This window comes from Rhinolophus sinicus, chromosome 12, assembly GCF_057876585.1.
Source record: "Rhinolophus sinicus isolate RSI-liver-muscle chromosome 12, RSI-T2T, whole genome shotgun sequence".
In the NCBI taxonomy this organism is placed as follows: Eukaryota; Metazoa; Chordata; class Mammalia; order Chiroptera; family Rhinolophidae; genus Rhinolophus; species Rhinolophus sinicus.
The window spans coordinates 29,004,484-29,032,229 of record NC_142512.1 but is presented as its reverse complement, the minus strand read 5'-3'; the positions used below and the strand labels follow the sequence as shown (position 1 = coordinate 29,032,229).

The 27,746-nt window shown below is 37.1% G+C and overlaps 1 protein-coding gene and 1 pseudogene across 2 annotated transcripts in view; both read left to right on the top strand.

The window, feature by feature from the left end:
* The first annotated feature begins 6,298 nt into the window (after window positions 1-6,298).
* The window catches only part of CLTC (clathrin heavy chain), a 64,636-nt gene continuing 43,188 nt past the window's right edge, over window positions 6,299-27,746 (top strand). Inside the window, exons 1-2 of one of the 2 annotated variants that reach the window (XM_019736322.3) lie at window positions 6,299-6,711; window positions 26,997-27,204. In XM_019736322.3, coding sequence (XP_019591881.1) covers window positions 6,670-6,711; window positions 26,997-27,204 — 250 coding nt within the window. In that variant the 5' untranslated portion in view covers window positions 6,299-6,669. The remainder of the gene's footprint in view (window positions 6,712-26,996; window positions 27,205-27,746) is intronic. The other variant, XM_019736320.3, reaches the window with a different exon arrangement.
* LOC109449756 (ran-specific GTPase-activating protein pseudogene) lies at window positions 14,087-15,170 on the top strand (annotated as a pseudogene).

Below are 27,746 nucleotides of genomic sequence, written 5' to 3'. Positions count from 1 at the left end.
TCTAGTGAAGTTGAAGGTGTGTATAACCTGTGACCCAGCAAGCTCACGGAACTCTGAAATTATGTAAAATACTCTGTTTCTCATTAAATGTGACTCCCATAGATTTAGCATCAGTTTATTTATGTTAAATACATTAAAATCTTTAAAATAGAGCATTCATAAAAATGTTATATATTCCATTGTTTCTATAGTAAAACATTGAAAACAATATACATATAGCTATCATTAGGGAAGTGGCTGAATAAATTGTGGTATGTTTTTATGGTCAAATTCTTTACAGCACTGAAAGTGATATTTGAGACTCCTGATACCTATTCCTGAACTGCTTCGCAGAACAGATAAACCAGTTTACATTCCTAACAGCAATGTAGTAAAGTGCCTGTCTTACTGCAGCTTTGTAGTCTCAAAAATATTATTTTAACTAAAGACCAAAAAAGGTGCCTCATTATTTTGTTAATTTACATATTTAGATATTACACCATTTTTCCTTATGTTTAAATTGTCTACAAGAAATAAAATTAACTCATTTGACTTTGATAAGGCCAGACAGTAAATATTTTAAGACTTTTGGGTCATAGTCTCTGTTGCAACTACTCTATTGTAGTATAAAAGCAGCCATAGATAATACATAAACAAATGCGTATGTCTGTATTCTAATAAAACGATTTATGGACAATGAAATTTCAATTTTATATTAGTTTCATGTCAGGAAATATTCTTTTGATTTCATTTTTTTAACCACTTTCCATTCTAATCCAGGGTAGCAACTTTTCATATACCTAATTAAAATTATTTCATTTGAAAGAAAAAAATCTTTAATTTCATGAAATACCCGATTTTCCTGGTTTTTACCTTTTCTTCATAGCAGAACTGATGGGATTCAGCATAATGTCAGGAATCAGTAATTTAAAATTTTAATCTTTGTTCTCCCAAAGATTTTCAAAATAATACCTATTGCTTGTTAGCTGTTCCTTTAACCTTAAAATATGAATACAAAACTCTCTTGTGAAGCTATGGAAGATTTTTCAAAGAATCACATATTCAGATAAAATCTCTGTATGTTTCTTAACCTAATATTACTTGGTGCTCAGCTGAAACATAGGAAATGAGATCGGTCAACCCAAAATATAGCCTAGCACCCAGTTTGGTGCTTTTTGTATATGGTGGTATTTAGAAATAATTGTTGTGACAACTCTGGGTGTGATTATTAACAACATAAGTTAGCCAAGCCTTCGAAATAAATAGGTGGTGCAGTCAATAAATGCTATAATAGCTTGAGAAGTAGGGTAAGTAGATTTCAGTTTTTAAGGGAAAGTAGGACTTGGACTACAACAAAAAAGACAGGATTTGTGTGTTTGGGGAAAGGAGTGAGAGTTAAATAATGGAAAGATTATCAGTATCACCTTGAGAGGGGCTTTTTTGAAGTGTTGTGCAGTTTCTAGTCTATAATTTGGGTTAACACTTAGTAGGTCAAATGAAGAATAACGAGTGCCACTCATTTTGCAGATAGGAAAATTTGAAAGTCATCTTGGACTGGAGTTTTCCTTTTAAAAAGTGTGCAACATTTATAGACTGCCATTGCATGCCAGTTCACTATCCCAATAGTTCCTTTTCAAGAAATGGAATTTTAAAATTATTTTTTTTATTGGGGAACAGTGTGTTTTTCCAGGACTCATCAGCTCCAAGTCAAGTCACTGTTTTCAATCTAGTTGTGGAGGGCACAGCTCAGCTCCAAGTCAAGTTGTTTTCACTCTAGTTGAGGGTGAAAATTCCCATGTGGGAATCGAACCGGTGAGCTGGGTGTTAGGAGCACTGCGCTCTCACCAACTGAGCCAACCCACCACCCCAGAAATGGAATTTTTAAGGCCTCCTCAGGAAGGAGGCGTGTAATCTCAGCTCTACAACTGATCTAATGGTTAGCTAGATAATCTGAAAATACAGAGATGATAAAGGGCTGTCTTTATCAGATTTTTATTTTCACCCTGTGGAAAACTTTGTATTGGTATACCTAACTTGAAGAGACCTTTTCATTTTTCATGCGTTTTAGTGCTAACAGGGTTGGTTCAGAAAAGAAAAATAAGATTTAAATCAATAACCATGAGGTAGGTTCATATGAATGCTACATATTTTTCATTACTGGAGTGTTATGAATAGTAGTTGTATGATTTTATACATTAAACTCACAGTTATTTGGAATATGAGCAACCAGGAAAAGAAAATAACCCGGTTTTGGGTTCATTTTACATGATGCTCTTTTATCACTTATGACATGTTGAGCTAAGGCAATTTTTAAAAAGTCATTTCTAGTGTGTTCTAAATTTGGTACATACTTGGACCAGGCAACATTTGCAGGAGTACTGTACAAAAACATCACAGTGATGAACCTGAGGCCTTTTTAAGTTTCATAATTGCTTTCCCTACATACAACATTTTTTTTAAAAGCCTTTTCAAAAGATTTTAATATTTTTCATTTTTTTGTACTGAAAAGTGTTTGTTGACTCTGTAAATTTTACACTTCCTTGAAACTTTGCTATTATTCAGTTAACGAAAACTTTGTTTACCAAATCTCAGTCTTTAACCATTCTGTTCTGAAGTAGAGTTTACTACCATAACAAGGTCGCATATGTGTACATTGCCACTGATGGGACAGAATTTTAAGATTACCGGGAGAACATGTTTGTGGGTCATGCGTTGTTTTGAATTGGAGACAGTAATAACTCTAGAAAGTGAAAAGACAGTTCCACATGTTTAGAAAGGAGGAAAATTAGCCCTTAACAATCATTCCCACCCCTTGAGCCTCATTGCCCTTCATTCTATAGATCCTCTCAAGCTTCTTGTGACTTGTTTTTGGTTGTAAAAGAGATGTTGTGATGTGGCATCTGACCCCCTATTGATCAGCAGGATTATAACTTGTGGGTTTTCTGTCCACAATGCTCTATCACTATATTTGAACCAACCTTCCTGAGATAACTTTGTAAGGTAATGTTATTATCAGCCACTTTATTCCTCTGCTGGGCTCTGATTTAACTTTTAGAAAACATGCGAGGGGCCTGTGTAATATGACTACATTCCAGACCGTATTCCCACAGGACTAGTCTTGGCTATCCTGACATGGAATAAAGATTCACTATAGATCTTATTGCCATCTTTGATACATTATAAACTTGTCTATGTAAATTAGGTTTAGGGCAAGCCTGAGTGAATGATACTGAGTATCCGAGTTAAGTTCGAGTCCATTTCATTCTAAAAAAAGGCCACAAATTTTTTTTTCTTCCTTTGTGTGTCCTTTTGGGTGAGCATTGCCTATAAATCAGTGCCTTATACAGGGCTAAAATAAAGTGAGCACTGTATGTTGACTGATACCTGAGCCACTTACTGTGCGTTTGATGTACTGCCCTTGATCTAATCCTGCTGGGATTGTATCAGTGGCCCTAGGGGGCTGAGATGTTTCAAAGCTGCGGTTTAAGTGGCAAAACCACTTATCTTACTTGGGTAATGCTAAAGTATATCCTGTTTGGTTTTGCTAAAATCTGAATTTTAAATATTTGGTACTGGTGGGTTAGGTTTAAAGTTCTGCTTTAAAATTAATCTCTTAATGTTTGAGGAATGCCTTTACGTTGCGGTTTTTGCAATGCAGCTAGCTCACACTGTTTTTAAAAGGTCAAGTTAAACAGCAGGGACCTTAATTCAGGGACTGCTTGAAGATGAATAATACAGAGGAACTTTCTACAATGATAAGTTTTTCTGAGGTGTCATTCTCATGTGAGGTAACGTATTATAGTTATCGGCATAAAACATAAAATAGGTTTTGAGAAATTGGCACTCCTTGAAATAGATGAACAATGCAGTTTTTGCTAATGGTGCTTGCTGTGACTCAGAGCAAGGATATTCTGCTAAAAAAAATAGCTTCAAATTGAAAGAACTTGACCATTTTTTAAACATGGCTACGTTACTAAACCATTTTCTGAAACCAAAGGATGATGATACATTTATAGTAGTACTCTTATTAAAAGACTTTGTCATACTTAGGGGGGAAAAAACCCCAGCATTTGTTTTCTGGTTTATTAGGCTATTTATTTTTTTCTCTAACTTAATATGGTACCTGAAAACAAAGCCCTGCAGTTACTGCTCAGGTAACTGTTCATAGTAACTCAGCCTTTGGGGCTTCTAAACCAAGGATTGACAATCTTTTTTACCCTGCCTCTGCACCTTTAGCGACAACAGCATACTACCATACAAAGCTCTTATTACCTCAGCCAAAATTACTGATTTTTAAAATGCAGTTTTGGTTTTTCAACTTTTTACCATCTGGACCAATTTTTTTCTCTTGAAAAATTTTGGATTTATTGATTTGAAGGATACAGTGTTCAAAATGAGCTGGTATATTGTAATCTATTTTTATTCTCCCTAAATGATTTCTGAGAACTATGCATTCATTAGATTTCTGTGTGTGATGACACAGCAGTCACTTTAACACAACCTCAGTGCACTCTCCGTTAGATATTGCCCACCAATTATCCAAGCTAAAATAAATTCCTTTGGGGATTCTAAATGTAGTTAAAATTACACAGGTCTGTACGAAAACACAAGTTATTAATAAATTTCAGTGGCTTGTTCATGATATAACTTTATCCCAGATTCTAATTGGAAATGTTTCTTAAGCTATAGCTTTTACTGTAATAAAACAATAAGTCCTATAGATTTTTAATTTAGAATTTGTCTATTTCCAGAAAGGATTGAAAGCAGCTACTATTATACTGGTATTAGGAAGGTCATTTAAAATGTTGCAGAATACAGAACATCTTCAAGTCTTTAGCTTAATAAAATGAAATTTTGCCAAGCATAAATATTCACTCTTATGACATGGTGGCAAGGCTTTTCTTTGCAGAACATTCTCTGCTGTTTCTTACCTGCCAAAGAGTCTTCCCTCATCCTCAGTATTTGACATATATTTTGGGAAAAACAAAGCAATTTAAATGATGAAGCAAACTTCTCTAGGCAAAACTGCTTAACACACAAAATCATTGCATACTTAATAGTGTTCTACGTCTTTAACTGGGAAGGGCACTAAAAATCACTGTATACTTGAGTATTTCCTCAAGATCTTTCTGGAAAAATAATCACATCTCTTATCAAGATGAAAGGCACAGAACTAAATTTTTTTGTCCTTATTGTATTTGTGCTATTATGAAATATTACAGCTTACAATTTAGCAATAAAGTACTAGGAAGGTTATTAATCGTTAATACCAGATACATTAATTCTGTTAGAAAAAGACACAACACTCCTGCTTTGAAGCGCTTACATTTCCAAACACTGCTAATTTATAAGCAATGTGGAGGTGGCCCTGCCAATAATTAATCCCTTTCTCCAAGTGTTCATTAGCCACACCGAGGAAGAACCTTAAGGTTTTACAAACCACCCTTAACCTAATTATCTAAATCTTCGAGTCTCGTGATTTGATGTGGCCAAAAGATTCCTGCTACAATTTTGGTCCAGTTCTTCCGCGTATTTATGATACTCAAATCCTTTAACACCAGACAAATGTATTACTAAACTAGGCCGATATGCATGTCCGCCAAAATGTCCGCAGAAACGTTAAAAGCTATCACAAGGCCAGTTTGAGATACCTCAGAAATGGCCTTCACTGTCCGAGCCACTTTTTAAAGTAACATCCGAAGAGACTGCTAGCTCTAGTTAGAATCCAAGCGTGTCTCTCCAACCGTCAGAAGGGTGTGCATAGGGCAGGGAGGATTTTAAACCCCATTTCACTCCCCCGTCCCTGGGATGTAAGAAAACACCCACTATATGAAACTAGGCGGGGGAAAACTGCAGCCAGCTGCCAAAAAAGCGCTCTGCAGGGAGGTCGTTTCCCTGAGTCACGAAGAGGGCGGGAGGCTGGGCCCATCTGCCCACTCCACGTTCTCTTCGTAAGGGATTCAGTTTAAATAGACAGGATCCACAGGGGACGGGAGCAGCACCACCATTCCTCAAGGCGGCCCAACAGCCACCGCATTCCCAGGAGACTCCACATTTCTCTAGAACTCGTTCTGCATTCTGGCAGCAATCAGCCAACCCATCCTGACCAGCATCACGTGCACCCGGAAGTACGTGGGTGGGACCTAAAGAGTCCACGGAAATGACGTTGGTCGCCCCTAGTCGCATGATGTGGCAAAATGCAAAAAAAAAAAAAAAAAAAGAAAGGAGGGAGGGAGAAGCTGGAGGCTGGGGAAAGTGATGAGTCCAAAAAAGTAGTCCCTTCGCTTCCTCTAGTTCCCCTCATGTGTCAGCAGTAAGCGAGTCCCACAGCGCATTGCGTCCAGAATTCCTGCGCCCGCGGCACCGCGGCGCTCCGTGTGGAGGGGTACATAAGACGGAGGGGGTGAGGTGACTTGGGCGGAGTTCTGTCGCCGGGATCCCTCCGCAGGGCTCAGCCGTTTCCGGAGTCTGCGCTGCGCCCGGTTCCGCCATTGCGGCTCTCCCGGACCCTGGAGCCTCCGCCCCCGACCCGAGCTCTTTCGTCTGCCTGCCAGTTTCCTGCGTCCCCGGAGAGTATCCTGCTGAGCCCAGCCTCCCCCCTCCCTTTTCTCCTCCTCTCCCTTGGAGAGTCCGGGCAGCCACTGCCCCGCAGCCCCAGTGACAGGAGGAGACCATACCCCCGACAGCGCCATGGCCCAGATTCTGCCAATTCGTTTTCAGGAGCATCTTCAGGTGCGACTGGGCCCTGGCTGGTCAGGGCTGTGGAGAGGGTGGTAAGGAGGAGAAAGCTGGACTCTAGGCCCAAGCAAAAAGCCGAATCGGAGGTGGGGGTGGGGGGGGTGTCGGTGTCCGGGGTAGATGGAGGATGGGGGCCTATTTTGGAAAGCTTAAAGGGTTAAGTGATGTGGGGTTTGGATGGAAAGGACGAGAGTCGGGGTGCAGAGTGCCGCGAGGCCTGTCGTGGGTTCGAGGGCCTTTCTATCTTCGCTTCCTGGATGGCAAGAACTGCGCATACTAACTCCACCCCTCTCCCCGTTTTATTCAGTTCATTCATTTGGATAGGTTGGAGCGGGGGGAATTCTCCGTGTTTCTTCCGGAGCAAGGGTTTCATCGCCTAGGTCAGTGCAGGGCTGTCACCTCCCATTGCTCTTTTTCCCCCAACGTGTCTGCACCCAGGAGTTGTAGGGCGGGTGGGTTGGGGAGGAGCAATCTTTTTTTCTTCCTTCCTTTTGCGGCTCTCATCTGGGAAAGGCACCTTCCCCTGGGGGTGGGGGGAACGGCGGTGGCTTGTCTCTTGCCATCCCCGAGGCAGTAGGAACAGAAGGTCACTGAAGGAACTGGAGGATAGAATGGAGGAACGTATTTCACAGGGCGGTGTCAATCTGAGTGCGTGGGGTCAAGGTCCCTAGGGGAACTCGCCTCCCCCCCCCCCCCTTGAGTCCCTGGGGATGGAATGGCCCTTAATCCCCTCTTTGGTTCTGGAAGGTAGGAAGGGTTATGGAGAGTTTATCTTGGGGTCTGCTGGAGTCTGGCAGGTAATTGTGGGCGTGAGTACCTCCCTCAGGTTTGCCTGGAATCAAATCAAGCCCTGAGGATAAAGCACACCTGCTCTGAGATATGCAAGGTTTTGGGCCTGGAATTGGCTTCCTTTTCGTAGGTTCTAGAATTCTTCCCTATGGTGCGTTATCCTGTAGACAACATACTGTCTTATCTGGCAACATGCCCAGGGAGGGCCTAGGCAGGTGATAGTTGGAAGGTTTGACTGAATTAAGCCTTTTCTGAGCTGATTTTCCTGGTTCACCAATCCTGGTTTCACTTTGGCTGAAATAATTTATTAATATTAATGTGCTTTCTTCCGAAATACCCTTTAAAGAGGCCTGCCTCAGCTCAATCTTCTGAAGGGCTAATTTCACAATGATAAAAGATGCTGTGGTTTGACATGACATTAATACTAGTGACCTATTGGCTATCACACACTTTACCACTAGAAGGCTAGTTTTATTTACTTTTTTTCCATTGGTATAACATACATTAAGGATTCTTGTTAATAAAAAGGTTTAATATATCAGTAACATTTCATATTTCTTTACAGGCATTATCACCTTTGCTTGCATCAGCAAGAAATTCTTTTCCTTTTAAGTCTTGAAATGTAATGAATAATCTTTACTCAGAAAATGAGTTAAGTAATACCCTTTCTTCAGTCATCTATGGTTTTCAGATAACTTATCTGAAGTAATGGAACACTATTTTACAAGAGGTTAAAAAAATGTTAAGTGACCTAATGGACATGGAGAAGTTATTGTTTATGCTCAATCTAAATTTTAATTGCTGTGGTTACTTCTGTTCAAGAGGGGTGTAAATGAATGTAGGTTTAGGAAAAAAATGTCCTTGAGTGTGGGGGAAAACACAGGCTCCTCACACTGAAGTGCATATGATGTATAATCTTTCTGCAGACAGAGGTTTGTAAAATCATACACAAGAGACGCAGGTATAGTTGCTGTTTACAAGGCAGAAGTACAGCCCACTAGTAAGTCTTATTTCTTAACTAGTGGTGGTTTGAGCAATAGCTTGTCATCCCTATTTAAGAGGAAACAGGAATTGTTAAATAATCCCAACGATTTAAATCCAACCTTGTAACTGATTGAAGACAGGTTTAATGTGAAGACAGGGTCTGATATCTAAAGTATTCGAAATTTCTGAAAATACTTGAGTGAAGCCATTTCCTTCTCAAATAATTTGAAGATTTGAGCATAAAGCAGCTTTGTACATATACTTGAATAATTTAGTCATCCCTTTTTTGGACTAATATGCCATGCCTAAATTTAAGCTTGCTACTGTGACTTTATACTCCAACTGGTAGTGATTAGTTGCGCAAAGATCCCCAATCACCAACCTCTTCCAGGAAAATAAACTCCTGACTTCTCATTTTTATCCCTTCCTTTTAAAAAAATAAATAAGAATTGTTTTAATTGGCATTTTAGGTCTTTGACCTCTGAGTCCTGCCAGTTTGCTAAGTAGCAGAAAACTTTCTGAAGCACGTAGGATAAAAATTGGGAACAAGAATTGAGGAACTCGAGTGTAAGTTAGCTTGTGAAAGGTAAACTGTAAATGAATTTATTTCTATACTATGTAACTACTTTGGCCAACTGAAGGATCTATCATCAAGGCTTGAAATTGCAGCAAATAAATAATATTTTAAGTTATGAAGGATTTTTTTTTCTCTTAGGATGTTTAAGCTGATAGCAGTCAACGGATGAATGTCTATTTGAAACATTGCTAGAGTTGCAGATTCTGAAAAAAACAAAACCTTAGGCTACACATAAAATGTTGCCTGCAATTCTTAATTCTTGGTGCATTAAGTATCTTTATGTCAATGGACACATTCCACTGTTTACCAGGTTTCTCCGGTCTGTAGTTAAAAATCTCCTCACTCTGTTTTCTTCCCTTCAATCCGTAAACTCAGGCATGGAATATGTTGTGAGTTGAATAGTAGGAGTTCTTGCTATGGTGGTTTTGATTTGCAAAGAGACAGCAAAGCTAAGTATTACTGGGATATGGTGTATGCTTAACTGTACTGCCTGGAAGAGGCATACTGCTTGGAATTATGCTGCATTCTATCCCGGGAATAGCTTCCAAGTTTAAGATGTATCGTGTTTTTCAGAATTTTCCTAATTTACTTGGCTTAAAGATATGGCTAATTCTAATGACTGTGCTTTAACTCTTTAGGAAATAATTTAACACATGGAACTGTGTGTGTGTGTGTGTGTGTGTGTGTGTGTGTGTAGAACCTCAATTATTTTCATTTTTAGTGTGCAGTGAAATACGTGATTTCACAAACCTTAACCTATGATATTTGAACTATAGTTAACAAGGTGTTTTCTTCCAGCATTGTTATAGGTTTGGTTTTGCTTTATGAGTTACTGTCCAGTAGAACTTCCCTTCATAATGAAATTTTGTATTAGCTACAGAGGGATATTGAGCACTTGAAATGTGGTTAGTGTGACTGAGTAACTCAGTTTTTACTTTTATTTCTTTTTAATTAATTCAAATGTAAATAGCCACAGGAGGCTATTGACTGTGACATTGGACTATGCAATTATAGGCCAAGCTGATAGGCTTTGTGGGAGTGAAGATTTAGCTAACCACCCATATTTATTTGTTTACATTTCATTGGTTAAAATTAAAACATTCATTATTTGAAAGTGTTAGTTGAATGCTGTCTCTTGGAGAAGTAGTGGTCATGAACAATGATTAGTGAATGGAGGGAGCAGCAGACTTCTTGTGAAAGCCTGTTACAGCTTGTGAATGTGGCTGGAGGCTTTCAGGTCTTTACTTAATCCTCCAGCATCCTCAAACTGCAGAAAGTGAGACCCAAAGTAGTGCCCAAGGGAACACATTGTCAGAATGGGATTGGAACCTAGGTCTTTGGGCACCAAATATTTCAAAGAAAGAATGATTGGCCTTAAGAGAAGTTATACAGTGTCCTAGTGTGCTTATTTTTTGTTGTTGGACTTTGCTCCAAGAAGTTAGTTCTCTACTGGTTGAAAATGTGATTGATGATGAGGTATAGTAGACAGATTAGGGGTTTGGGGGTTGTTGAGACCACTGCTGTTCAATAGAAAAATAGTAAGAGCCACATACGTAATTTTACGTTTTCCAGTGGCCATATAAAAAGTGCCAAAGAGGTGAAATTAATTTTAGTGTTTCTAAAACTCAGTATTCCCAAAATGCTACAATTTTAACATGTAATCAGTATAAAATTTTCAAATGAGGTATTTTACATTCCTTTTTTTTGGGTGCTGAATTTTCAAAATCTGATGTATATTTTACACTTAAAGCTCATCTCAATTCAGACCCTATTTTCATTGGAAATATTTTATCTGTACTTGGCTTTCATAAAATTTACAGTTGGAAAAGCAGATTTGCATACCTACCGTGTTTCCCTGAAAATAAGACTGCTGAAGAATCAGCTCTAATGCATCTTTTAGAGCAAAAGTTGATACAAGAACCGGTCTAAAAGACGCATTAAAGCTGATTGTCTGGCTAGGTCTACCGGGTCTTATTATCAGTTTTTGCTCTAAAAGATGCATTAGAGCTGATTGTCCGGCTAGGTCTTATTTTCGGGGGAACGCTACGTTATTCGAAACATACTTACGTTTTTCATAATTAATCATCAGTAACTTGAACTTAAATTTTAAAATACATTCAGTCACAGTAAGCACATTTCAGTTGCACAGTACCACATGCGGCTTATGAAATGTGGCTACAGTGTTGGAGAATGCCAGGTAAAACTTAACCTCTTTTTTTCTCTGTTAAATAGGTAGATCTATCGCTTCCCAAAGTTATCGTGTGTGTGAAAGTACTTGGTGTAGTACTCTCAGAGCATGGTTAGCTATATAATTTTTGTCAAGTACAGTTTATGCAGGTATCTCAAAACCAATGATACAACATTTTATTTTCAGACCTGGCTTTTTATGGCTCATAAATATTAGGTACTCACCTAAGATTTGATACTTATCATATATCAGCAACTGTATTAGATGAGGGACAAAGTGCTGAACAAGACTGATTGCAGCTTGCATTCATGTTTGCATTGATTAGTTGGCAAAGGCTGTCCCCACATAATTGAAACCATGGATGTCATTGAATGTTTGATATTGTGCAGAATTTAATACAAATACTAATGGGATGCAAAATTGATCTTGCTCTGAAACTGCCCAAAAGAAAGAATTTTAAAAATCTTTTATTGTATTCCACGAGCGCACATTGTTTACATTTTGGTACATTTTTAAAATTAGTGTTCCTTAGTTAGATATATTTGAGAGACCAAAACATATCTGAGGAAATACCCATGTGGAATGCCCTTGAGGCTTTTGTTCGTGTTGTTATATATGTCCTTCTATAAGTAAATGTCCTTACTTAAATGGGAAATGAGTTCATTACTGATAGATGTTTTAGTCCTGTATGTTAGAATGAGGCTTTAGTTCACTTATCTCTAATTCATTTACATACATGCCATGCTAAAGCTACTTCATAAAATCAATTTGTAAACCATAGCAAAATTTACAGCTCTAGGTATCTCTTTTCTCCCCTCTTGGCCAACTGCCTGTGGCTAATGCTCTTAACTCAAAGGGATAGCAGGAGGCTTGGGTCAGAATGTATTATGCAAAACCCATCTGTCAGACTTGGATTTTGTGTCTCTTCTTTTGTGTTAATGAAAGACATAATTTAAGATATTTTGCCCTAGTTTAGAGGGAATAACTATCCATCACATCTTAATTGCTCTGAAATCTACAAGATCAAAATAAATTGACCATTATAGCTGTTAGAGTACCTACTGTGTGCCAAGAACTATGCTAAATATTTTGTGTTTGTGATTTAATTAAGATAATCCCTTCAGGTAGGTGGGGTTAGACTTACTTTGCATATAGGAAAACCAAAGTTCATAGCAGTTAACTTGTAGAGTCACACAGCTTGTGAGTGGGTGGTCAGACTTTAATATTTGTTCTTTCAGTGTGGCACATTGCCTCATTTGGTGAATGATCTGTATTGTTTGAACTACAAAATATACCACAATTTGTATCTATGCTGTGGTGGTCTTTGATGTACACATTCTACTAGCAGTTTGTCTTTAGGTCAGTAGTTTTTATAGTATGAGAAAAATAGGGGCCAGTGAACCAACATTTGATTTTCTATGCCTTAAATGGTTATTTAGATTATGTTTTTAAAGGCTTTATCCAAGTTCCTAGTAGAAATTGAGCAGAATGATTGGGACTAGGTTAACTTGTAACCAGGAATATCAATCTATATCCCTTTCATAAGGCCGAACTTCTTAAACTTCTCTATAGCCTTTTCCTTAATGACAAGAGAAAGAATGTGTTCCGGACTGAAACCACTTGTGAAAATTGTGAAAGTAGCTTTCTATTTTACTATATTTTTCATTCTTTTTATTTATACTAATGTAAAACTTGAGTAGAACTCAAGGAAAACAATTGTGCTTGGGGGAAGGAGAGGAGGAAAGTGGGATTAGAATATGCTTGCTGAGGTTGAATAGCATAACCAGAGGGGAAAGTGATTACAGACTTGTAGGGTTGTGCTTGGAGGCAGAACTTCCAGTAATATTAGTACTTCCTCTTCTGAATCATTGGATGAATAAGGACTTTTCTTTAAGTTCTGAAGTAAAGCAGATTTTAAAGCTTATTTCTGAAAGAATAGGAAATGAGTTCATGAAAATCATTTCATCACATTAAAAAATGTATATTCTGTAGTGTGCTATTGTGGAAGATGTCTCAGATATTTAATCCAAGCTGTCTTTTTAGTTTTTCTCAACTTCCTCATTTATTAAATTAATGCTTTCTGGCAGTTGTAAAGTTAGACTATAGTATATGTGTTCGTGTTTATCATACTATTTGTAGCCCTTACAGACACTCAAATATTAGTTCTATGCTGGAGGGGAGTCTCTCATTATCCAGTTGAGTTGAACGTATATATGTCATGCTAAGGGAAAAACTACCATCTACCCAGTTATTGAAGGCAAGATCTTGGAGTTACACCAGGCTCTTTCATCCTCGTCCATTTCTGGAGTAGGGAAGGCAAGAACTCTCAGAGTGAACACACTGGGGGTCCTCAGCATTGCAGTTTTTCATGACCCCCATCTATTGAAACTGTTGGAATCTTAGTATAACAGATGAAAAATGGGAATTGGGTTGAGAGTTGCTTTCATCTATTTCTGACCAGCTGCTCATGTAAGAAAGGGCTTGGGGCGGTCAGATGGCTCAGTTGGTTAGAGCCTGAGCCCTGAACAATAGGGTTGCTGGTTCGATTCCCACATGGGCCAGTGAGCTGCACCCTCCACAACAAGATTGAAGGACAACGACTTGGAGTTGATGGGCCCTGGAGAAACACACTGTCCCCTAGTATTCCCCAATAAAATTAAAATTTTTAAAAAGAAAGGGCTTAAAAACCACCACAGTAGGCAGAGTAAAGCCAAAGACTATCATATCCACTCACCTTGGCAAAGAGCTGACTTTGGATAGATCTCCTTATTTGAAATCATCTGGATTGGTAAGAGGTACATTTATCCCGTCTAATAATTATTCCTCTCTGTATGGCCTCAACAGTTACAACTCTTACAAGCATACGGTTTAAATATCCCTCAAAAAGCAACCCGTTAGGGAAGGGAACAGCCAATGGGCGGGTGGGAGGTGCCGGCGCTGTGCTCGGAGGGAAGGAGCACAGCCAGGCCTACCCATCTGCCGCCTCCACAGCACCAAAGACTCCACCCACCGAGAACGCAGAAGAGTCCAGCCACCACCCCCAGTTTGAGCCTGTAGTTTCTTGAGCAAGAAATTAAAACACTGGAAGAAGGTGAAGAGCAGCTTTTCAAAATGTGGGCAAAACCATTACGATTTGCTTCAGAGAACGATCTCCCAGAATGGAAGGAACGAGGCACTGGCAGCGTCAGGCTCCTGAAGCAAACGGAGAAAGGACCATCCGCCTCATGCGTAGGGACAGGACCTTGAAGATACGCACCAACCATTATATCACGGCAATGTTGGAGCTGAAGCCAAAGCAGGCAGTGACCGCGCCAGGGGTTGGAACACCCATGCGGTCCTGGCTGGCCCACGAGCGACCTAACCCAGAGTTGCTGGCCATTCGCTTCCTCAATGCTGAAAATGCACAGAAATTCAAGACAAAGTTTGAAGAATCCAGGAAAGAGATCGAACAGAGAAAAAGAAAGAATCGGGCAAAAATGATAATGCAAGAAAGTGGCTGAAAAACTAGAACCTCTCTTGGTGAAGGAGGAGAGCAGCGAGTCCGAATGAGACCAAGGAAAAAGTTGAGGAGAAACAATAAGTCCTCTACCCTTGTTTTCTTTTCCCTTAAGAAAAAAAAAAGAAAGGCCCTGCCTTTTCTTTTTGGTTTGTTTTTATTGTTTTTACAAGGGACTTTATATAGAGAGAACTGAATTACGACAACAACAGCAAGCAATCCATTAGGGATATGTTTCTGGAGATCATAATCCAAAAGTAAGTGAAAAGACAAACTCATAATATGCAAATGGAATTTGAGGCATGTACAATTCCCATGAAAGCACCATAATGATTTTAAAAAAGGTTTGGATTGGAGATGACTGTCTACTGCAAATGAAGACACTGATGTAAAAAAGGCATGTGAAGAGTTTAAGTAAAATGGTGTCTGAAATGTGAAAAGTAGAAAAACATTTCTGAGTTAATTATAATTTTAAGTGTTTCTATAAATTAAGTCAAATGTCTACTTGAATTATATATTAAGCATATATATCTATGTGTATATAGATACATTATAAGCATATATATATCTATATACACATAGATACATATATACACACACGTATACATATATAATATCTAATCCTTAGGAGTTTGTAATTTAATGGGACCCAGAAGCCTTTTTAAATTAAATAAAATTCATTAAGCTTAAAATTGCCTATTTTAATGTGAACAAATTTAGTGGTATTTAGTGCATTCACAATGTTGTACAGCTGTCACCTGTATCTAATTCTAAAGCTTTTTCATCTCTGCAAAAGGAAACCTCATATCAAGCAGTCTTTTCTTCCCCACTCCTCCCTAGCAGGCACTAATGTGCTTTCTGTCTCTATGGATTTACCTGTTCCTATAAATGGAATCATACAATACATGTTTAACTTCTTTTACTAAGTATAATATTTGAGATTCAGCTATGTTGTACTATGTATCAATACTTCATTCCTTTATGGCCGAATAATACTCTATTGAATGGACAGGCTACATTTTATTCTTTTCATCAGTTGATATTTGGGTTCTTTCCACCTGTTGGCTATTGTGAATAGTGCAGCTGTGAACATTAGTGTGCAACTTTTTGTTTGAATGCCTGTTTTTCAGTTATTTGGAATATCTACCTAGCAGTGGAATTGCTGGGTCACTTGGTAAAATTCTGTGTTTTAGCTTTTTGAGGGACTGCCCAGCTTTTTCATAGCAGCTGCACCATTTTACATCTCTACCAGCAATGTATGAGAGTTCGAGGTTCTTTTTTTTTTCACATTCTCTTCAACGCTTGTCAGAAGGTTTGTTGGGTGTCTGGGGAATAGACTACTTGGGAAAATGAATACCCTATTTGGTCATGTATTGTATTTTTAGTTCTGTGTTTTCTCCCAAGCTTTGTAGCCCTGCCCTTCCGTAAATTGTGTGCCCTTCTTTAGGTTCCGTTTCCATTTCTTCAGAGATACCACATATACCCCCACATTTATCCGGGTTAGGCATGCATCCCTTTGACCGCACGACACCTTTGTAATTGTTGTGTGCCTGTTAACGCAATGAGTAGAAGAAACCATACCTCGTTTACTGTAGAATTCTCTGTATTAGTATAGTGTCTGGCATACAGTAGCTGTTCTGTAATTGTTTAAATGTGTGAGTATTGGAAAAAGTACGACAGAATTAGGAAGAGACTGGAGGAAATACTTTAAAGGCTTCCATTAGAACCGGAAGAAAACTGTTGGCATCATCTGTGGCATGCAAAAACACTTCATACAATACAAACAGAAAGTCCCGTGGAGATAAAGGGTTGCAATAACAACATGTACAGAAACAGTTGATCCTGACGGCAGTTGGGAACAGAATTGGCCCTGTGGAAACCTGCAATGTCAAAAGATTAACTTGAACATTTATTTTGAAGATTTTTACATTTAGAGGGAAATTACAGAATTAAATAAAATGGGAGGTGTGACAGAATAGGTTACAAATCTTAAGAATGATAAAAACCAAAGTAAATGGAAGGGAAGCTTTTTTCAGTTAATGGAAGAAAACTTACCTGATATGAAAGAAGCAAGATTAAAGGGTTCGGTGTTTGAGACACCTGGGGAAGTTTTAGTACCATGAATTAAAAAAAAAAATTAACAAAACAGAAACAAACTCATAGATAATAGAGAACAGTTTGGTGGTTGCTGGATGGGAAGGGGGTTGAGGGATGGGTGATTTAAAAAGGAGAAGGGATTAAGAAGTACAAATTGCCAGTAATAAAAACAGTCATGGGGGTATATAAAGTACAGCATAGGGAAAGTAGTCTATATGAGTAATATTGTAATAACTACGTATGGTGTCAGGTGGGTACTGGACTTACCGAGGTGATCACTTTATAAGTTTTATAAATGTCTAACCACTTATGCTATACACCTGAAACTAATATAATATTGAATGTCAACTGTAACTGGAAAAAAAAAAAATCAAGTGTCCAGGGCATACCCTATCCCTAACCAAAAAACTCAAAGCAATCTTTAAATGTCACACAGTGAAACAGTATCTAGATTGTTACTTCAGTAGTAGTTAACACAAAGGAAACAATTTAACATAGAACTCGTACTTAAGTAACAGGTTATAATATATTGAATTGATACTAAGTTGCCAAATAATAGGCGCTCAATAGGTGTTAATAGAAAATAAACCTTAGTCATTTAATCATTTTAATTCTTGGAACTCCCTGAATTTGTTAATATTAAGTGATTTTGAGATAGCCTGCAAGTCTTTGTGCTGAGTGTTACTTCATTCAGCTGAACTTGACATTTTTGCCGTTTAGGTTTACAAGGAAATATTCCAGTGACTCCAGTGTAAAATGAAATCGTTCTAGACTTGTAACTTACAGCACCTTGGTGCTGATCATGCTTTAAATGATTGATCCAACTAGAAAAATAAGCGACACAGCATAATGTCTAATTTCCTAGCAGGTTTGTTAGTATAAAGTAGAAAAATACGTGAATATTTGCATCAATACTGAGGTTGAGTTGAAACAGCTGGGCTCCCACTTAAACTACGTTTTGTGAAGTCGTTGGTAAGTTGCGTTATAGAATAAAGTTTCTTTGGAACCTTTACAGTTTTAATAGTAAGGAAACTGATCACGTATTTTATTTGTGATCATTCCGGGAAACCAAGCCCTTGGTGTCTGCCCTGGGACACTCAGATCATCCTTTGAAGGTCTTTATGTTAAGTCAGCACTAAATATTTATTGTAATCTTGAACCTTCAAAGTAAGCCTCATTTGTGGATCTTTGAAAGGAAAGTGGATAAATTGTGACCCCCCCATCCCCATTGCCTACTCCAACACACACCTATAATCTCTTACAGTTTTGGTAGCATTCAGTTGTTCTGTGCCAGCTGAATGGCATTTATACCAGAAAGGGGATGCATAACATTGGAGAGTCATACCCATCTGCAAGATTTGGGGCGTAAAAACTTGTATTCCCTTGCAGCTTGGTCAGAATTGATATGTAATATTTCACCTAATTATTGGATTATTACTTTTTAAGAATGAGTCAAATTTAAAGTTTTAAAATTTTCTAGTCAGTAGTTGGCTGCAAGTAGGAAAAATTCCCTTTGAGTCTCCTGATCGTTTACCAGAGCTAAAAGTCTTATAGTCTGTCTTCAACTGTAGTTCCTTTCTTAACAATTGGGAGTGAGTGACGAGAGTCAAAAATTTTCCTAAGAGATAGTCATTGCCTCAGAAGCTATCGTGGGGTATAAATTAACCTATATATTTTAAGTGTGGGGTCAGCAAATATTAAAGGCATTTTTCTTTGTTGCTTGAAATGTGTGAAGCACACAGAAAACAATGGCTGATACCCTATTGATGGAAGAACTAAAGGAATGCTGCATTCTCAGCATTTTTCTTCATTTCCTGTAGAAGACAGCTACTGCAGTATTTATGTGACATTCTGCTAGTTTCCTGGAAGAGCTTAATGAAGTAATCACTGTCAGCATTTTTTCCCTCTGTGATTGATATTAATGAAGGTAAAGGATGTTTGGAAATTTTAAAGGAAATTATGCTGAGTGAAATTTGGGGTAGGAACTTAACCAAATCTTCAGCCACTTAAAAATATCTGTATTGCGTGATATCCAAGTATCAGCAGTTCTTTCTAAAATTGTTGACTGCTTAACTCTGTAGTGGTAACACCTATAAAGTTTATCAAGATACATGATTCATTTACAGAAAGGTAACGGAAATAGGACTATACATAGAACATTTACAAAATGGCCTCATCTGAGATACAGTAACTCATGCATACTTCCTTTACATCCTAACTGTTCAGATGAAACAAGGAGGAAGGATCTGGAAAGTGTAAAGCCAAGCACTTAGTTGTGAAACATAAGTTCTTAGTAATGCTGTCATAAACACAAGTTTTAATGTATTTTGATTTTAGCTGATACAGCTGGTAGTTCTGATTTGAGTTTACTAGTCATTCATTAGGAGGCAAATTTCCTGGTAGGCATATAAAAAAGCCTGTTTCCCATGAGTCTTCCTATCTGACAAAATGTAAGAACTGCTGGTAGGCTGAAAGTAAACCTATTGCTCCTTTAATTATGTGATCTTTGTAAGCACAAAATTATGATTGCTGAGATAGAGACTTTGTGCTAATGGAGGGTCTTATCTTTAGCTAGTCAAAGAATTGGACATTGAAAAATACTGTGGTTTTACTTCGGTGTGTTGTTTTATGCTAGCATTTTCTGCTCTTTTTAATAAATGTATTCCATTTGGATTAAATATATTCATTGTCTATTCGGTCTCTTTAACAGTGTTTTCATAGTTTGATCACTAATGTATTCTAATAATGTGCTGACTTACAGCCATTGGATTTCCTGATTCCTTGATATGTAAAGGTTTTTCTAACTGTCTTTAGTAAAATGTTTTGAACAAAGCAAATTGGCCCACCCTAGGTTTGACTATGTGTTAGTAGCCCTACATCAGAGCCAGTCTGTTTTACAATACTATGTCATAATACCATGACCCCAGAGCTAGGTAACTGCAAAAGGGCAGAAATCCTTAAAATAGCAAGTGCTCATGTACCCCCACACTGTCTAAGTGTGTGGTGTGTGTGAAATCACTTTCATTCAGCACCTAGGCATGCTTTGCTCCCCATAAAGCAAGAATGGACAATTTTTTCTGTGCCACATTTACAATCAATTATAGTTTCAAAAGCAAGACAAAAAAGACAAAGCTTTAAAGCATTAAAAACTGTGAGCATTTAACTTAGAATCTTTTTACCAAATTTCTTTGATCTTACTACAATCTCTTTTCATACTGACCATTTTTGAAATTGAGGATTCATCTTACAGTTGTGTACTCTTTCCCCAAAAGCTTTATGATATTGATGAACATCTTAGAAATTGCGACAGTGATAGTTTACCAAGCACAGAGATGGGCCTCTCTTTTTCTCCGTTCTTTGAAGAAATTGCATCTTAACTCCATCTGCACATTCTCAGTCCTCAGTCCCTTATAACACTGGGCCTCTGGTGTTTGAATGTTTTGTGATTTCTTGAAGGGAATGAGGTGCCCATACTGAGGAGTTTTTCCTTGCGCTCTCGCTTCTGCTAGCTTTGAACTTTGCAGATTAAACTTCCCCCAAGTATCTGGACTCTGAAACCTGAAAATTCTGTGTTTTTTTTCTGTGTTTCCTTTTCTTGTCTGAAATCCTTGTATAAGTTGAATGTGTGTCTATACCACCTGTTCTTCATATTTTGCCACAGTTTAATGTTAAAGATTTTCCTTTTCTCTTTGTTGGACTACAAAGAAAAACTTTGAAAACAGTACTCTCCAGTAGAACTATATGATGATGGAAATGTTCTATATTCTGTGCCTTCTGGTACGGTAGTCACATGTGGCTGTTGAGTACTTGAAATGTGACTAGTGTGACTGAGGAACTGAATTTTAAATTTTATTTGCTTAACAAAATTAAATAGCTGCATGTAACCCATTGGTTACCATATTGGACAGAGCAGCAAACCTCTCAGTTCCAATTGGGCAGACATCCAGTGTACAGCTCCTTTATTGAGCGTAAACTCGTGTGCTTGAATTATTTCACTCTGGTTTGATTTTCATCTTCACCTTTTGAAGTTGTATTCTTCCTTCCTCTACCCTACAGGTAAATTATCTAATAAAAATCTGATCCATGTAATTTAATTTTCAATTTCTATAACCTATAGAAGAGTGGAGATTAATCACTTTTTGAAAACTTTAAAAAAAATAAATTTGTAAGCCTTCATAAGACGAGGAGAGTCATATACCCAATCATTCAGATTTTTAACAATGTTTTGCTTTTTTTTTTTTTTAACATTTTAAAGAAATTTGGGCTATCATGACATTTCACCTCTAAATACTCCAGCGTGCATCTTTAGAAAATAAGGAAATTTTCTTATAATCACGGTGTTATTATAACATCCTAATGTTTAGCAGTTCCTCAATATCTAAACGCCAGTCCATATTCCATATTCAGATTTCTCTGATCATCCCCAAATGTTACTGGTTTGTTTAAATCAGGATCCAGGCAAAATCTACATGTTGCTTTCAGTTATGTCTCTTTTAAAAGAGTCTTTTAAAAACCACTTTTTTTAAACAGAGTTCCAGATTTGCAGAAAAGTTAGAAGGGTGTAAAAAATTCCCATATACACCCTTTACCCAGATTCTTCAGTTCTTAACATTTTTTTAATACCTTTGATTTATCCTCTTTTGTCTCTCTATACCCACATATTTTTATTAAACTGTTTGAAAGTAATTTGTAGATATGGTACCTCTTTACCACTACATACTATAGAGAGTATGTTTACTAAGAAAAACAAAATGGTCTTAATAGCCATTCTAAAATGATCAAAGTGAGGAAATTAACAATACTGTTTCCTAACCTCAGGCTTTATTCAGATTTCATCAATTGTCCAATAATGTTCTTTATATCAAAAGAAAATCTGGGATCATGAGTTGTCCTGTCTCTAGGTTTCTTTAATCTGGAACTCTATTGTATTTGAAGGCATAAATATTTTTGAAGAGTACAGACTGTTTATTTTGTGGAATGTTCTTCAGGTTAGGTTTACCTGATGTGCTGTCATGATTAGATTCAGGTTGTATATTTTTGGCAGGAATACCACAAAGGTAATGTGTTCTTTGTAGTGCATGCTCTCAAGAAGCACACGCTGTCAATTTGACCCATTCCTAGTGATACTAACTTTGATTACTTGATGGAGTTTGTGTCTGACAGATTTCTTCACTACAAATCTCTCATTCCCTTTGTATAAGCATCTTGGGAGATACTCTGAGGATGTGTTGCTCCTTAAAATTTCAGTCATTAATTTTAGTATCCTTTATGATTCTTGCCTGAGTCAGTTATTGTGATTACAAAATACCTATAGTGACTTTAAAAATAATTCTATCAGTCTTTTACCATTTTTAAATTAAAATTTAAAAAATTAAAAAAAATTTTCAACTACTGTTGACATACAATATTATATTACTTTCAGGTGTACAATGTAAATCTTTTACCATTTTTAAGTTAGCTTCTCTAAGGAACAGCTTTTCCTGTTATATATATATATATATATATATATATATGTATGTATTTTTAAATTTTATTGGGGTAGCATTGGTTAATAAAATTACATAGGTTTCAATTGTACAGTTCTATAATACATCATCTGTATATAGCATTGTGTGTTAATTACCCAAAGTCAGATCTCCTGTCACAATATTTTCAGCCCCCTTTACCTTTTCTACCTCCCCCCACCTCCCTTTCCCTCTGGTAACCACCATTGTCTGTGTCTGTGAGATTTTTGTTCTGTTTGTCTTGTTAATTTGTTGATTTCAGTTTTTCTATCCCACGTATGAGTGAGATCATACAGTTCTTGACTTTTTCCATCAGACTTATTTCGCTTAGCATGATAATCTCATGATCCATCCGTGTTGTTAACGGCAGTATTTTATCTTATGGCCAGGTAGTATTCCATTGTGTATATATACCACATCATCTTTATCCAATCATTTACTGAAGGACACTTTGGTTGTTTCCATGTCTTGGCCACTGTGAATAATACTGCAATGAACATAAGGGTACATACATCTTTATGAATAAATTTTTCAGGTTTTTTGGGTAGATACCCAGGGAGAGGGATTGCTGTGTCATATGGCAATTCTTAAGTTTTTGAGGACCCTCCATACTGTTTTCCATAGTGGCTGTATCAATTTACATTCACACCAGCAGTGTGTGAGGGATCCTTTTCCTCCACAATCTCTCCAATACTTGCTATCACTTGTCTTTTTGATAATAGCCATTCTAACAGGTGTGAGGTGATATCTCATTGTGTGTGTGTTTTTTAAATACTCTCTCTCTCTCTCTCTCTCTCTCTCTCAGGTTTCATAAATCTCTTAATCTAGAAGTGTCCTGAAAAGTATTCGTACAGTAAAAGGAATGTTATCCTGTGTAAGAAGATTCTGGATTCTGTAACTTTAGTTAGACATTTTGGAGAGCACAGGTAGAAGAGGTTTTCATTCTTAAAGAAAATTCTTTTACTTGAGTAGCTTAAAGTTTGGTTGGATAAATTGAATTGGAATTGTGGGCCATGGGCAGATTGGGAAACTTTGGTTTTGGAAACATGTAGTATAGGAGTGTGTGTGTGTGTGTGTGTGTGTGTGTGTGTGTGTGTGTGTGTCTTTGTCTTTGAGTCTTTGAACCAGGTGCCTTCAACTCTTGTGCACAGTGAAGAGAGAAATTCTGTGCCTACTTTCCATTTTAATACTTACTAGTTTCTTATTCTTGAGCTCTTTAAGGTAAAGAGAATTTTTGATGATGCTGACCTTATGCCATCTGTTTGTGTTAGCTTTCCGAGCTTGCTTCCTCAGCAAACATGTTGGAGACATGTTTTCAGCAAGTTTATTAGAACTGTTCCATGATGCCCCTAAAAATAGAATTAAAATAAAGTAGGGTTACTTAGCATAAGCATGTTAAATGGTTCTGTGTTACATGTTTTGAAGATTCAGGTGTCTGCCTAACTTTAGGTAGGCAAATTAGGGAGCAGAATTTGAAGTCTTTAAGTGTAATTTCCTTTTGTCAAAAAAAAAAAAAAAGCTTTTCAGTGTCTGAGTAAGTTAAGCACCCAGAGACCCCTTATCTGTTATCAGTAGTCAAAAGAAATTCACACCCAGAGTTTCAACCAACGTTTAGGACTGCTGAATTAAGCAGATAATAAAATGGAAATACAAAAAAACCCTTGAACTGTGTTATATGTACTAATAGTATCTATTGAGCCTTTACTATGTGTCAGGCATTGTTCTAAGCACTTCTCATTAAATCCTCACATCTCTGGGATAGGTTACTATCATTTCAGGTGTTTCAGATGAGGAAACATACACAGAGATAACTGATTTGTCCATGATCTCTTAAGTGGCAAAACTGGGACTAAACCCAGATATTTTGGCTCTTAGGAGGTATCCACAGAACCTACTAACTCTGGATGGCACTTATATTTTATAATCAAAGTTATACATTTGTACAATAATTGACTACTTGAATGAAGAACCTCCTGTGTTCTCTAGATTATGGGAAGTCTGAAATACCGTGTTTCCCCGAAAATAAGACCTAGCCGGACCATCAGTTGTAATGCGTCTTTTGGAGCAAAAATTAATATAAGACCCAGTCTTATATAAGACCTGGTATTCTATTCTACCCAGGCTTATATTAAAATAAGATCAAGTCTTATATTAATTTTTGCTCCAAAAGATGCATTAGAGCTGATGGTCCGGCTAGGTCTTATTTTCAGGGAAACGGCACTATTTCTCACTGAAAAAAAACTAAGAAAGTAGTGTCTTTTTTTCTCCCCAGGCATGTTAATCCAAAATAGGGTGAGGGAGGTAGGAGAGGGGAAAAGGAAACATTTTATCATTTGTAACATGTAACTCCAGGCACTCTAGAGTTTTGGGTTGGCTGGTTAAAAGTAAATCTGTTACTTTTTGGAATCTAAGCTGGGAATAAGTATCATCTCCTACAGTTGTGCCACTTGTAGATCCTGTTACAAATCTAGTCTGTAAACCAAATGAGTTACAAAGTGTGTCTTTTGTTTCTTTTAAGGGAGCAGTTGATAATTTGTACTTTCGTGCATGTGCCATTAGTATTTTTTTTAAATGGAGGATGGAAATGCATAGGATATTTCTGAGATGAAGTATCTCAAATTGCTGGAGAGTAGTATTACTATAAACATAGAGTTGGTTACGTTTCCTGTTGCTTTTATGTATGTATTTCTAGTTCTATGAGCTGGAATATTTTCTCCAATTATTGGAAACAGTAACTATCAATTAAACTTACAAGAGTCTGAGAATGGTCTTCTCAGAAAAATAGATGTATACATCCCCCTGAAATTAAACTGACAACGTGGTTTGTATAAGGTCTCCCCGAAGCCCACCCACAGTCCCTTTGTATGTTTTTGGGGACCATTTCTAGTTTATTTTCCTCCACTAGTTCTGGAACTAAAAGTCACTATAAAACTTAGAGTCAGGAAGAAATGAAAATTAATAATTTATAAAGTTTCATTATAACCGAATTCATTATAAGTTACATATCTCACAGCTTGTATACTTGCCTTGCATGGCAGCATATACTTGATCTTGTAAAGCTAGTTAATCTTTTACTTTATTACCATGTTTGTGTTAATAGACAGTTGGCTTGAGTCCTTGCTCTGGTGTTCAGTGACGGAGTTACTGTACCTATTGCTTTATAATTGGTTGTGCCAGCAATCATTGAGGTATAAGAGGGAAATGAAAGTAAAATGTAGTCTCTGAATCTTATATCTTATTCAGATCCTGGTCTGGTTATATAGTTAAGCACTGTTAGCAGATGTGCTTGACAAAAGAATTTAGAGAAAATACAATTAACTTGGCTTAGCCAGTCTGTAAGAGCGTAGTGACAGTGCTGGTCTCTGGGGAGGAAAATTGGATATCTGGAGGACAATGCGAGGAGGAAGACTTGATTTTTTTCTTTTTCCTGTGATATTTCATTTTCGTATTTTGTTCCGTGTGAACTTATTATACAGTGGAGGAAAGAAAGGAAAAAACAAAAAACGAAACAAACTAGTCTGGCCAAGGCTAGTATAATAAAGCCTTCTGGCAGCCAGTTAGTGGGATTTACTCTGTTATACCACATTTAATCACCTAGAATATTAATAACCCACTCTGGTAGAGATCTCTTTCTAACAGGTGCCTTTTATTCTTACACACTTAACTGGTTTTCAAAGACCTACCTTCCTCAGAGCCTCTGTATTTGTTTAGCAACTACTTGAATGTCTTCTGAGTACACAAAGCAAATCTGATTCCATTATTCCTTGTTAAAACCCTTAAATAGCCTCCTTTGCCTAAAGAATAAATTTAGGATTCTTAGTGGGCTACATTTAGCTTATTAGTCTGGCCCTGGCTTATCTTTATAACCTTAATTCTCCACTACTTTATTACTATGTTCATAGTCTATACTCCCAATGTTATAAAAGTACTTTAGTTTCCTTAGCAGACCATACTTTCACCTCTCTGGGCCTTAGCATTTGTTTTTCCTTCTTGTTGAACATTCTCTAGCCCACCTCCCTTGAACACATTCCCTTACTGTGGGCCTTCTTTGGCAAGGTCCCTCTTACATACCTTTGTTTTGGAGTACTTTAACTCTTTGTCTGTCTTCTTTTGCTAGTCCAAGTTCCTTTAGATCAGGAGCTTTGTGAAATTTTAAATTTCTCTCTTTTTATGCTGTAACTTAATTTTCAGATTCCTGAGTTCTAATGCATGTGAACAAGTAACTGCTAAATGTTAAAGAGGGTAGGAGAGAGCAGATCCAATAGTTCAAAAATCTTAAATTAAGAAACACTGGTGACCTCAAATCCTTTGAACCATAAAGGCTAGCTCTCAGATGTAGCTCTTTCCTTTACCTTTATGTCTATTTGTTCTGCCCCTTAGTTATAACCTCAAGGTTATAAATCTCTAGTTATAACTACAAGGTTATAACAAACAATTGGATGCCATATTTGTTGTAAGAGCAAGAGGTCCATTATTTGGCTATTAATTGCCGCACTTGAATCAATGTAATAGAGTTTTCACTGTTGACCTTGAAGCATTAATGGTTAAATGAGGATTTGTAATGATGACAATACATGAATATCAAGTCTAATTCACTTTGTAACATGGCTTACTAATGTTTTTTGTTTTTTGTTTTTCCTCTAGCTCCAGAACCTGGGTATAAACCCAGCAAACATTGGCTTTAGTACCCTGACTATGGAGTCAGACAAATTCATCTGCATTAGAGAGAAAGTAGGAGAGCAGGCCCAGGTGGTAATCATTGATATGAATGATCCAAGTAATCCAATTCGAAGACCAATTTCAGCAGACAGCGCCATCATGAATCCAGCTAGCAAAGTAATTGCCCTGAAAGGTATAAAAGATTGTGGGTTTTTTTATTTTTCCTTAAAACTCTTCCTATGTATAGTTTATTCAAATATAGTAATTAGAATCCGCCTCTTTTAGTATTGTGATTAAATTTGGTTAAATAGATCTGCAAAGTTAAAGCTATTACTGAATTTGATTTTAACTACTTTGATGGTTTTTACTTGGCATGTTTCTATAAAATGTCTTACTTTTTACTCAGCATAGATCTGCTTGGAAAAATTTTAGGTTTTAGAGTGAATTAATGTAAATTTTACACCTTCAGTGTGATAAGACTGCTAAAAAAAATAACTCCATATACAGAAGACATAAGAAATTAGTGATTCATAGTCTGGAATAAAGTATACTTTGCTAACATTAGCACCTAAATATTTTGTTATGATGATAAAATTGCCATTCATGCTGTGCCATTTTTGTACTTCAGACTTGTATTTCATTTAGATTATCAAGTTTTTCAAATAGCTTGAATTTATACTGATTTTGTTAAAAGTTTATATATAAGGGGGTATTAAAGCTTTGGAATCATGCATG